We start from the raw sequence: 12,755 nt of genomic DNA, 5'->3' as shown, positions 1-12,755 counted from the left end.
CAATAAACATGGGTTCATTTAAGCAAAATATTGGTTTATACATCACATTTTACAGCTTAGAAGTGTATGCACAGCATTTTAATTATTGACAATGTGGTGATGAGTAATTTTCCTTCGAGTAATTAACAAATCCAACTCTGTATTTTTGTACTGCAAACATTTCACTGTTTTACTTTCATGTATCTTGTCAGACATCAGTGTGTGTTGTATCTTCTCATTATGAAGTTATTATACTCCATGAAAGATGTGGAAACACTTGGTGTGCAAAAAAAATTGTGTAATAGACTTAATGCAAACTTTACATCGACCTTTCTTCTCTACCATATCTGCAAAGTGTTCGAACCCATCAAAACGCACGTCAATAACTGGAGCTGCACATATCCTCTCTTCTTTTGGGAAGCTGATTTCCCCACAAGCAGTAGATCTGCAGCAATATTAGCTTGGAACTGCAGGAGTGACATCTCTGAGGTTTTGCCACGTTGGACCATATGACATCGGTGGAGACAAACACCAGTACAAAATGCGCATATACCACTTCCGTGACCTCAGGTTGATACGGTATAGTTCTATCAACATGTCAGCAAGGTCCACGCCCCCCATATGTTTGTTGTACTTTTCCACTATGTAAGGTCTAGGTACATCAATGAATTTCCTTTCAGATGCAGAATAGCGTGTACATGTTGCCATGGGCTCAACACAGGCATATGTTGGCACGAAATGTATGCATTTTCTGTCAAACCAGCGTACTAAAGATACGTTGTTTGTTGTTTCCACTCTCCAGTCACAGGAGCCACGTCTAGTTTTCTTGAGCTCCACTTCAGTTTTCAAGGGACATTTTCCCATCCTGTCTGTCCTGATAGTGCCACACAATTCAATGCCCCTTTCTTTCAAGGCAATTGCTAATGGTATAGACGAAAACCAACTATCAGCAAACACTTTGAAATGCTGTTTCTCTGGCAATGTTTCCATCAATGACAAAACAATATCTCCAGACAAACCTAATCCTCTATCACTGCAGGTATTTTTGCCAACATAAATTTCAAAATCATACATCATGCCTAAAGCACCAGCTCTCGTAAAAGATTTGTAGCCCCACTTGTGAGGCTTATTTCTTACGTACTCTTTCAAACCGCTTCTACCCTTGAATGGTATTATCTGTTCATCAACAGCTTGGTATTCTTCTGGAGGGAGTGTCTTCAATGATGACTGCAATGCAGATAAAAGTGGGCGAATCTTGAAGAGTTTGTTACGATTACTATTAGCTTCAGGCAAGTCTTGATTACTGACAACATGAAAATACCACAGTAGCTGAAAGAAGCGAGTTCTGCTCATCAAATCAGCTATTGGTGAATACCTACACTCATTCGACAGTACAAATGACTGGAAGGCATTTTGATTATGGCCATGTGCAGTAAAATACCAACAAACTGCTCCATTTCATTTTTGCTCGTCTGCAAAGAAACTGAATCTTTCTGCAAAGCATAGATATTGGACTGCTCAGCAATAAGTTCAAATACGTCGTCATTCATAAATATTTTATAACATTGCAAAGGTGTCATTTCCTCTACTGGTGGTGGTGGAAGTGATCCTTTCCATTCTGTGTCTTGTACCACAAAATCAGTTTTTCTAAATTTATAATCACCACACTTACATCTATGTTTTAGTTGCTGCTGCTGCCGCTGCTCACATGTAGATGGTGCTCCTTGTTGTATTCTCCAACAGTTTATTGAACGTAACTTCTTCTACAATACAATAGCTGGCTGTACAATAGATGTAGACGTCCGTTGATCTAGCCGAAGATGTGGTTCCTCTCGGTCGGCTGGTACTAAGATCGGCGGTGCAGTACAGCGGCTTCGGCGATATCTTTTCAGAGACTCTGCTATAGCAGTTGCCATTAATAGCGGACGAAGACTGGTCTGCCTTCGACTGGCCAGGCCTGTATAGTGAGCTGGAGCCAATAGAAACCCAGTGTAGGAATCCGTGGCCGGATATGTTTCAGCGACTTCTGCAAGGTAAGGTTCCTATTAATCGACTGGAATCTTCAGCGTGTTTACCTGATGTCTTCGCCTGTTTGGCTGTTGGTTTGTTTCCCTCATAGCGTGGCTGTTATGCGGTGCTGCCTGCCATTTAGGGGAACCCGATGGCAGACAGTAAACTCCTTCATTTGTATTGTTGTCGCTTTCATCTGATTTTGGTTCAGAATCAATAACTTTACCACTCCTGACTGCATCAGTCTGAAATTTAAAGATATTGACGTCTAAAATACGTAATTATACTTATGTACTTTTTCAATATTGTTACTTCTGTTAGTGATCCCTACCTTTGGAAATTCATATTCTGTCTCTTGCTGCTCTCTAATTGCCGAAATTTCAGCTCCATCCTTTTCCACCATCTGAATGAAATTAATGACAGCTGCTTCGGAAATAGCTTGAGAACTTTCATCAGTTTCGACAGTTTCATCTTTATCTTCGTCGCCAACATCTGATATATCCCCATCAGGGACATCAATGGATGCATTGAACTCATTATCGGGTAAATTCATCATATGTTCTAGGTCAGCATCAGTCAAAAAGCCAGACATAGTGACGCAATATTTAAAAAGTGTCTAGAATGTGATTTTATACCTGCAAAGCAAAATTTCAAACACCTACATCAATAGATTTGTAAAGCGAGGCAGTATATTAAGGAATTTCCACTCAATTCTACTGTTTTTCGCAGTTTATCTTATCTGGAAATCATTATGCAAGTCAAATGTATGATGTACGTATGCAGGAAGGATTAACACGACACATGATAATTATTTCACTGTAAACGAAACTGCAAAACTTACGTATTTTACGCGTTTTTTTTATCATCAATTCTTCACAATGAAGACTGCAGCAACTAATCACGCTCAACAATTGTTTCCCTCTTCCCGCGCGTTAGTTCCTGCCATTTGTTGTCAGGAACAGTCACAACTGGCATGGAGCTTCAAGTAAACAGTGGCAAAGAGTAGTTAAAATCGGTTTGATGCAAAATACATCTATGGAAAGACGATGTTTCTTGTAAGCTACGCTGGTAAAGAAAGGGTTCGTGTGTGTGTGTGTGTGTGTGTGTGTGTGTGTGTATTGTTGACGAGGGCCTTAATGGTCGAAAGATTTAATTGTGAAAGTCTTTTTGTTGTGCCTATCTGCAACTCAGCATCTCTGCTATTTGGTGAGCGGCAACTTTCCTTTGTAGCGACGCTGCCGCGCGCTAATTCAAGCTCGCCGGTGTGTGTGTGTGTGTGTGTGTGTGTGTGTGTGTGTGTGTGTGTGTGTGTGTGCGCGCGCGCGATCTTAATTACTGTACACGACGTCTGTCTAGTTCCGCGCCCAACCTCTAGAGGTTGCTGTGTTTTCTAGCTTTTATATATATGTTCTGTTTATTATTATTATTCCTTGTTTTTTGAGTTAATTGGTAGTTCAGTGCCTCCTGGCTTGTGTGGACGAGTACTGTTTTCTCTCCAATAACTACAGAAGTTTTCCCAGGATTAAGGATCCTTCTGTACAGGCCAGAAGCAAATTTTGTAACTCCGATCAGTCCATGCATGCTGGGCATCGTCAGATACGCGCTAGCAATAAAGTTATTGTTGCTGAACTGAAGGTCTTTATTCTTCTGAATCACATTAAGCAAACGTCGGACAGCCCCCAGTTTAGCTGAACCCGACAAGTGGTGACCCCGAAGTTAACCAAGCAGAAACCAACGTGATTAAGAAGAAACAGGCGTGAGCTACGTAAGTAACGAGCACATAATGACCGAACAGCAGGCTGTCTCCAGGATTGCAGTCCATTTGCCATTGTTCTGGCCCGACAACCCGGTACTCTGGTTCGCGCAGGCAGAGGCAAGTTTTGGCTGCGCTGGAATAATGGCCGAAGCAACTAAATTTGTGCTGATTGTGAGCCAGCTCGACCAATGTTACGCAGCCGAGGTGCAGGACATAATCACAGCACCGCCTGAGACTGGAGCTTATGCCAGGCTTATGTCACAAGAGGACCGGATATGTCAGGTTCTGACACAGGAAGAAATTGGCGACAGAAAGCTTTCTCAATACCTAAGACATCTACGCAGCAAAGTTGACACCGTTCCTGTGCCAGACAGTCTGCTCAGAACGCTGTGGAGCAGCAGGTTGCCGCCACAAATAAAAGCCATAATCGTCTCACAAACGGACATGCCGCTGGATGACGTGGCGCAGCTAGCAGACCAGATTCAGGACGCGATAACACCGGTTCAGGTCAGCACAGTCGCGGCGTTGGCCAACAGTACAAACAGTACCGTGTCTGTAGCACAGGCCGACCAGAATTCACTCGCGGCCAAGGTTGAGCTTTTGTGCGCCCAGGTCAGTGCGCTGCTGGCGCGTGACGACAACAATAGAAGAAGCCGATACAGACGGCAGCGTTCGAGAAGCAGATCTTCCGGCGGTACTACCACTGCATAAGGCGAGTTACCGTTGTGCTGGTACCAACGACGATTCGGCGATCAGGCAAGGAAGTGCACATTGCCATGCTCGCACCCAAACACCACCGGCGGTCGACAACAGGCGCAACCGACTGCCATTTATCCTCCAAGCGCCTGTTCGTTACCGATAGGAGTTATGGCGTAAAGTTTTTAATTGACACTGGGTCGGACCTTAACATACCACGAACAGCTATAAATCGTTGCTGACCGCCAACTGCCTTCCGTCTGACCGCTGCCAACAATTCTTCCATGGCAACATATGGCACACAGAGGATGGAGCTTACTCTCGGCCTATGTTGCCCGTACGAGTGGAATTTTACAGTGGCTGACGTCATGGAGGCAATCGTCGGGGCTGACCTCCTAGCGCACTACCACCTGCTGACGGACCCGCGAACACACGCTTGGTAGACAGCGTCACTGGCTTAGCAGTCACGGGCTTCCGTCGCAACACTGCAACGCACAGTGCCAAGTTGGTCCTTGCTACGGAGGGTGAGTACACTGAATTACTGCTTAACTATCCGAACTTGACCCAGCCGCCCGGCGCTCCCAGGTTCATACCACATGACACGGTGCATCACATTCAAACGACTGATGGTCCCCCAGTAGCATGCCGACCTAGGCATCTTGCTCCGGACCTATTGTCTATAGTGAAGGCAGAATTTGACGCCATGATTCTCGAGGGCATAATGCGGCCATCTAAGAGCCCGTGGTCCTCTGCGTTACATCTTGTTCCGAAGAAGGGTGGAGCTTGGCGCCCATGCAGTGACTTAACGCGCGAACAGTACCGGACAGATATCCCGTTCCGTTACTTAGGGATTATAATCACGCTTTACATGGTGCCACGGTGTTCTCAGTTCTGGACTGCGCTAAAGCGTATACACAGATTCTGGTGGCCAATGATGACATTCCAAAGACTGCAATAATAACGCCTTTCAGTTTATTTGAAAGCAAATTTACGACTTTCGGTTTACGCAATGCCACTCAGACCTGGCAAAGGTTTATAGACTCGGTTCTCCGGGGGCTGTCGTTTTGTTTCGCCTACCTGGACGATGTTAGTATTCTCTGCTGACCATGAACAACACCGACATCAGCGAGAGATTTTCGAGCGATTGGAACGTTACGGTGTCGTCTTGAACGTGGACAAGTGTGTTTTTGGGCAGTCAGAGGTGACATTTCTTGGCCATAAGATTTCTGCTGAAGGCTCTCTTCCTCTGCCCGAGAAGGTGGATGCTATCTTGCAGCTACCCCGACCAACTACGATCAAAGAATTACGTCGTTTTTTGGGGATGCTCAATTTTTATCGACGACACCTTCCCCATGCTGCGGAGCTGCAGGAACCTTTGACGGCGGCATTATCAGGCCCTAAAGTAAATAGCAAGTCTCTGATACAGTGGACAGAGGACATGTGTTCTGCATTCGAGACAACAAAGAAGAGCATGGCCGACGCGGCGCTTCTTGCACACACACACAGCTCTACGCGCCATTAGCATTTGTCGTAGACGCGAGCCAGACGGCGATTGGAGCCGCGTTACAACAATGGTCGGACAATGCATGAGAAAATGGAGCACATGTGACCGTGAGCTCCTGGCGGTATACCAAGCAGTGAAATATTTCCGCCCCCAAGTGGAAGCGCGAACTTTCACGATATATACAGACCACAACCACTCGCGTTCGCCTTCCGTCGGAATAGTGTCAACTGCTCCCCCCCCCCCCCCCCCGTCAATTTCATCACCTTGAGTTCGTGGCCCAGTTTACTACCGTCATTAGACATATTTCTGGGATCGACAACATTGTTGTGGATTGCCTATCACGGATCAACAGTGTTTCCAGTACCATAGACTTTCCTGCACTGGCACAGGCACAGCGAGACGACGAAGAACTACTTGCCTATGTTAAAGAAACTTCCGCATTGCAAACTGAAACTCGTTGATGTTCTGGGGGAAGATACACAGCTATACTGCAACGTTTCTCGCGGCCGACTTCATCCCTTTCTGACGCCGGCTTTTAGAAGACAACCCTTTGATACAGTACATGGATTGTGCCATCCAGGGGTACGCCCGACATTCCGCCTAGTATCGCAACGTTTCGTGGGGCCAGGCATACAAAAAGACTGCTGCGAGTGGGTCCGATCTTGTCTTCAGTGCCAACGCTGCAAGATTAACCGTCATGTACACGCACCGATCGGCGATTTTCCTGATACCACCGTCCGCTTTGCCCACGTTCATTTGGATGTAGTCGGACCACTTCCACCTTTGAACGAACAAAGATATCTGTTTACAATGATCGACCGTTTTACACGTTGGCCGGAGGCAGTGCCAGTGGATAATATCACAGCAGACACATTAGCTTCCGCTTTTGCAATGATTTGGTTGGCAAGATTTGGGTGCCCACTACATATTACCACTGACCGCGGACGGCAATTTGAATCAGACCTGTTCCCACAGCTGGCCAAGTTCTGTGGTTACACCCACCATAAGACCACAAGTTATCACCCAGCAAGCAACGGAATGATCGAACGCTGGCACTGTTGTTTGAAGGCCGCGCTGATGTGCCACGAAGAAACCTGGACAACCGCACTACCAGTGGTCTTGTTAGGCTTACGGACTACTTTAAAACCAGACCTGGGGTTGTCAGCGGCAGAACTGGTTTATGGAGAAACACTGCGCCTTCCTGGTGACTTTGTAGACGCTGATGCCATAGAGACAGTTGCTACTGGCCAGCCGGATTTCTTGCGACGCTTGAGGGACCATGTATCAAAGATTCGCCCTCCGAAAGCCACACGTCATGGGAAGCCGCCCACTTTCGGGCACCAGGTCCTGGAACAATGTCGTCACGTCATGCTCCGCACTGAGGGCGTTAAACCGCCTCTACAAGCTCCTTATTCTGGTCCGTATGAACTGCTATGGTGCAGTGCCCACACGATGGATATCCTAGTGAATGGCAAAACCGCGACTGTTGCGTTGAATCGGGTTAAACCTGCATCTGTTTTTCCTGACACTCCACTAGCAGCACCTCGTCGTAGGTATCCACCTACCGCTGTTCCAGACACTGACGCCACATCTCCGGTGCCGGCTCTTCAGCATCCGCCGCCCAACGCAGCACAACATCCGCCTCCTGACGCTGTCCCTCCTCCTCCGATGTGGACGACCCGTTCTGGACGTTGGTTGCACTTACCGGCGCAGTATCTCGACGCCGACGCTCTGCTTCCGCCTGGGGGACTGATGTAGCGACGCTGCAGCGCGCTAATTCAAGCTTGCCGGTGTGTGTGTGTGTGTGTGTGTGTGTGTGTGTGTGTGTGTGTGTGCGCGCGCGCGTGTCAGTGCAGTGCTGTGCGGTCGTAATTGCTGCACACGACGTCTGTGTAGTTCCGCGCCCAACCTCTAGAGGTGATGTGTTTTCTAGCTTTTATATACGTTCTATTTATTATTATTCCTTGTTTTTTGAGTTAATTGGTAGTTCCGTGCCTCCTGGCTTGTGTGGATGAGTACTGTTTTCTCTCCAATAACTACGGAAGTTTTCCCAGGATTAAGGATCCTTCTGTAGAGGCCGGAAGCAAATTTTGTAACTCCGATCAGTCCATGCATGCCGGGCGTCGTCACATACGCACTCGCTATAAAGTTATTGTTGCTGAACTGAAGGTCTTTATTTTTCTGAATCACGTTAAGCAAAGGTCGGACAGCCACCAGTTTAGCTGAACCCGACACCATAATATCGTCACATTCCATCCTGGATTATTCATTTTTTGATACCCTAAGTTGTGTTACATTTTCCTGAAATACTTAATGTTGTGCAAACTGTTGTGTTATATGTTGCATGAGTTGTGTCAAATTGTTTGTCTCACTAGTATTTACATTGTTTTTAGAACTGTTACCTGTTCGTGCGTTCGAGATGTCATGAGCAAGTAATCAAAGGAATTTTCGCTGTCGCGCCCTTCAGTTTCACTATAAGAAAAAATGTTTTCTTGTGAGAACTGAGAAACTGTCTCGTTGAGCGTCATAAAAGTAACATCATGATTAGTTATATTACTAGTGTCATTTGTTGATAGTGGGATGCAAACCTCGTTGTTTTGGTTGCCATTGGCCAGTTCACGAGTTGGCGCATTACCTTCTACTGTTGCCCAGCTCGGATTTCCGACATCTTAGCGTATTGCATTTTGTAATGAATTTTGAACAATGGCCATTTCCTTTGACTCCATTGTGAACAGTTTTTACCAAACTTGAGAATAAAATTTTTCAAAACTGATATTTTGTCTGTATCGATACTTTTCAATTGAAGTAGGTTTATCTGCATATTCACTGATGAACCTCGTTATTATCTGTATTTAAATAACTTATCTTGCACTTTAATGCTGACTTTGTACAAATTTTCAACTTTTTCTTAGAAATGCACTTTCCGTGTAGGATATTAATTGGAAGGAAAAGAGATTATCTACCGCCAGAGAGACGGTGCCAAGCTCGGCCATATAACCATTCAGCGTAGCAGCTTCCTATCTGTACTGCTGAAAACATCATTTCCGGTTCGTCTTCTTTGTAGGCAGAATTTAATTTTAATCTGCTGCTTCAATAGTTTTATCATTCCCAATCTCGTGGACAATGAAAGTTTTGTTAATTCTTTGTAACAATAATATGAATCATTTATGTCAAAAAAATTTGTCTCAACAATTGAAAGGTCTGTTCATATTTCACTTGGCGCCGTTCTTTAAATGGTCGCCATTGAATAGAGATGTGGAAATGGATTAATAATTGTTTGAATAATTGGAAAAATTGATTAGAAAGAATAGTTGAGAAAATTTCGAAGGTAATTTATGAACCTGTGCACAATCTTGGGTGAACTTAAACTGATACTAATAATAACAGACATTATATTCAAGGTAAATAAACATTATTTGCATTACTTACTGCTGCTTCCAGTAGTGTACAGTACCAAATACTCACTACAACGACTGAAATTGTCCATCTGTGCATAAGTTCTTAAACACTCAAAGCTCAATATTTTTAGTATAAGTAAAAATGGTTCAAATGTCTCTGAGCACTATGGGACTTAACATCTGAGGTCATCAGTCCCCTAGAACTTAGAACTACTTAAACCTAACTAACCTAAGGACATCACACACATCCATGCCCGAGGCAGGATTCGAACCTGCGACCGTAGCGGTCACGAGTATAAGTAAACCAAGTTCAATAGGTGCCTATCAAGTCTGAGTCATTACCTTCACATTAATTCCATTGTGTTTAGTCGTGAGTGACAATGTCTATGCAGGAACGCTCCTCCAGATACTGCGTTAATTATACTTGTCTGCACCGAACCTCTTTATGCAGGATACTGGGGGTGAGTGAAATGATGAATAGATAGGGATTGAACTTACAATCGTGCGAATAAATATTCCTTTTCTAACAACTTTTTATAACACTTTTAATGAACGGTTAAAATACACATTTTTAACAATGCTGGTACAACGGATCCAAGCATACGTCCGTACGCTACCACCTCCCGAAACAAACTGGTGAAGATACATGAATTAATAAATTGAAGAGCGTATTTATTACTTTGTTTCCTACAGATATTTAACGATGTATCAAAACATTATCCTTGCCACAAAACAACTCGTTAATACACTTCTGGTGGTGCCTTTGGTTTATAGCTCATTTAGTTTACATACAGCTTGCATATAAGGAAAGAAAGAACAAATAATATCATTAAATACAAGTGGCACAGACTGCGATTGCCCTTTGCGGCTGCAATATAGGACGGCCGCTGGGAGCTACACGTCACAGTTTCAGTCACAGTCTTCGGCCTTGGTCAGCTTTTGACATTTCATTGATACATTAGTTGCGAGAGCCTCACACTTCACAATGCTCTTTAGTTTGCTTCTTTTAATAGCTGTTCATTTTGTTGTAAAGTTTCCTCGCAACTCTTGGAGAAAGCTGTAAGTTAAATAAAATTTCTGTTTACGATATTTACATATTCACTAATCATTTCTGCCAGCCTTGTGGCCGAGCGGTTCTAGGCCCTTCAGTCTGGAACCGCGCGACGGCTACGGTCGCAGGTTCGAATCCTGCCTCTGGCATGGATGTGTGTGTCGTCCTTAGGTTAGTTAGGTTTAAGTAGTTCTAAGTTCTAGGGGACTGATGACCTCAGATGTTGAGTCCCATAGTGATCAGAGCCATTTTTGAACTTATCATTTCTCCTCCTGTCCAGCTTCCCTTCAATCACAGCTGTTCACTCTGTAGTGCACCTCTCCTTACCATTGTGTTTAAAGTAATACACAGAAGTTTCATTATGATACTCTTCAGTGTGGAATCTGTGAACCGTGCATTTTTGCTATTTGTCAAATGCTTATAATACCAGGTCAGTTCTTTAATTTGGATACTTACGAGCATAGCTATGGAACTCCACTGGAATTGACGGTACAAGCAACATTTGGCAACTGCAAATATTTATTTAATAAGGCACTCTGAACTTAAAGCAGGACCTTAAGCTAGCATATTTCAGCTTTCTTCATTGCCTGTATCTCCCAATTGGCTCATTAATTTGACTTCCTTTACTCACACAATTGATGAAGCACCCTGGTACTGTTAGAGGAAGTGTCTTTTGAGAATGGTGAATGTTTATTTAACTACAGACTTCTGACCTTAAAGCGTAATGTGCAGACAGTGTATTTTTGTAATCAGCTCATAAATCTGATTTCATTTCTTCACACATAGCTCAAGAAGCGCACTGAGATTGATGGTGTTAGTGACATATGGTAACTGTTAATATTTTTGTGATGATGGTCCTCACAATTTTGTGCATAATCTGCAGTTCACTGTACCCAAAAATAGATATCTATTCGCAAATTTGAAACGCATAATTGAAAAATAGTTTTGGTCTTCTTAGATGATGGCGATCGACATATCGTGGCTGTTTTCCGGGCGGAGCTCCTGCAGCAGCAACACGGGTAGCACAGCAGTCTAAGTCACTGCTTTGGACACACCAGATTCTGTCATCTGTGATGATTACGATGAAGGTCACGTATGAATGGTGGCAGAATGACTGCCAATTGCTGGCATTTTTAGCAAACAGAGGTGACGCTGACAAGATCGACAGCATTACCAAAGATGTGGTGCAACAACATCTCACTCATCTGCAGGCAAGGAAAGCAGGAGGATGCGATCGAATGGACAATACATCCCTGAGGCAACTGGAATCAGAGGCAGTGTGAATTCCGACAGCCGTTTTAACAGCATTCTTCAAACCAGCCACTACTTTTGCATATGAAAATATGCCGAAGTGGTAGCCATTCCAAACGCAGGAAAGAGACCTTCGAGAGGTTCAGTGCTAAGTGACTGAGACTTCAGGTCAGGAATGAAGCTCTGCTCTGTGATGAACAGCTTGGCTTTCCTGGGGGCCATTCCATACAGCTGGTGGAGTAGGTAATTGGGGCAATGGAGTGTTTTGTGTAGCTAGGCACAATGCTCCTTGGCTTCTCCAGAGCCTTCAACAGTGTGTGGTACAAACCTCCTACACAAGCTGCTTGTAAATGGGGTATTTGTCTCGCTCATCTGCCTGTTACAATCCTGAGTGGACAAACCATCCATGTGCATGCCAACACAGGCACCTCAGCAGCATGTAGCATAAGAGTGAGAGTACCAAGGGTGTCTGTGCCTGGGCTCTTTCTGTACTCCCTCCCCACTGCTGATATACCAAAGAAACTCAAGGGCACAGAAGCTGACAGCTGATCTACAGCCAGTGTATGTTATGGATACCTCACACCTTCATCTCGCACTGACAAGTACCTCGGCATCACTCTGGACTGGAGCCTGACTGGAACGCCCACATGGGAGGTGAAGGGTAATGCACTGGGGGAATGCAATTACTGTACACCTTGCTGAGCCCCATAACGACACTGCCCTCAGACCGCCACATCACACCCTATAGGGCTCTCATCAGGCTCGTGCTTGAATATTCTGCTGAAGTGCCGGGAAATGCTGCCTGTACGTCAATGAAGATGCTGAAACGATGCGGAATAAAGCCCTATGACTGTTGCTGCACCTTCCCAGAGATTTCCTGCCGAGAGAACTACAACAGACTTCTGGAATTCCAATACTCGAAGATATATCCCAGCAGTCTGCAAGAAGGTTCTATGTGGCAGCACGGGAATCGGACAACAGACTCGTGGAGTGGCGAATCAGATACGATTTACATAAACGATCTGTTTGATGGTTTTGACAGCGGCATTAGACTGTTTGCCAATGATGCTGTAGTCTACAGGAAAGTAGTATCACACTAAAGTTGTGAAA

The 12,755-nt window shown here is 44.7% G+C and overlaps 2 protein-coding genes across 2 annotated transcripts in view; one reads left to right on the top strand and one right to left on the bottom strand.

Moving 5' to 3' along the window:
• Nucleotides 1-435: 435 nt before the first annotated feature.
• On the bottom strand, nucleotides 436-2,581 carry LOC126263406 (piggyBac transposable element-derived protein 3-like). Its single transcript, XM_049960500.1, has 4 exons — nucleotides 2,321-2,581; nucleotides 2,055-2,234; nucleotides 1,425-1,742; nucleotides 436-1,308 (listed from the first exon to the last, which is right to left on the bottom strand). The coding sequence occupies exons 1-4, from the start codon at nucleotides 2,579-2,581 to the stop codon at nucleotides 436-438; spliced, it is 1,632 nt and encodes a 543-aa protein (XP_049816457.1).
• Nucleotides 2,582-7,653: 5,072 nt separating this feature from the next.
• LOC126262350 (F-box/WD repeat-containing protein 9-like) overlaps nucleotides 7,654-12,755 on the top strand; it is a 131,117-nt gene continuing 126,015 nt past the window's right edge. Inside the window, exon 1 of the mRNA XM_049958925.1 lies at nucleotides 7,654-7,735. The gene's annotated coding sequence lies outside the window, so the exon portion shown is untranslated. The remainder of the gene's footprint in view (nucleotides 7,736-12,755) is intronic.

Source organism: Schistocerca nitens, chromosome 6 (genome assembly GCF_023898315.1).
Source record: "Schistocerca nitens isolate TAMUIC-IGC-003100 chromosome 6, iqSchNite1.1, whole genome shotgun sequence".
In the NCBI taxonomy this organism is placed as follows: domain Eukaryota; kingdom Metazoa; phylum Arthropoda; class Insecta; order Orthoptera; family Acrididae; genus Schistocerca; species Schistocerca nitens.
Note: the sequence above shows the minus strand (reverse complement) of the source record. Positions and strands in the feature narration are given on the sequence as shown.

Coding starts and splice junctions, on each gene's coding strand:
- LOC126263406 (XM_049960500.1), bottom strand. CDS start 2,581: ATGTCTGGCTTTTTGACTGATGCTGACCTAGAACATATGATGAATTTA. Junction 2,235..2,320: donor CAGAATATGAATTTCCAAAG/GTAGGGATCACT, acceptor TTTAAATTTCAG/ACTGATGCAGTCAGGAGTGG. Junction 1,309..1,424: donor AAAATGAAATGGAGCAGTTT/GTTGGTATTTTA, acceptor CGCTTCTTTCAG/CTACTGTGGTATTTTCATGT.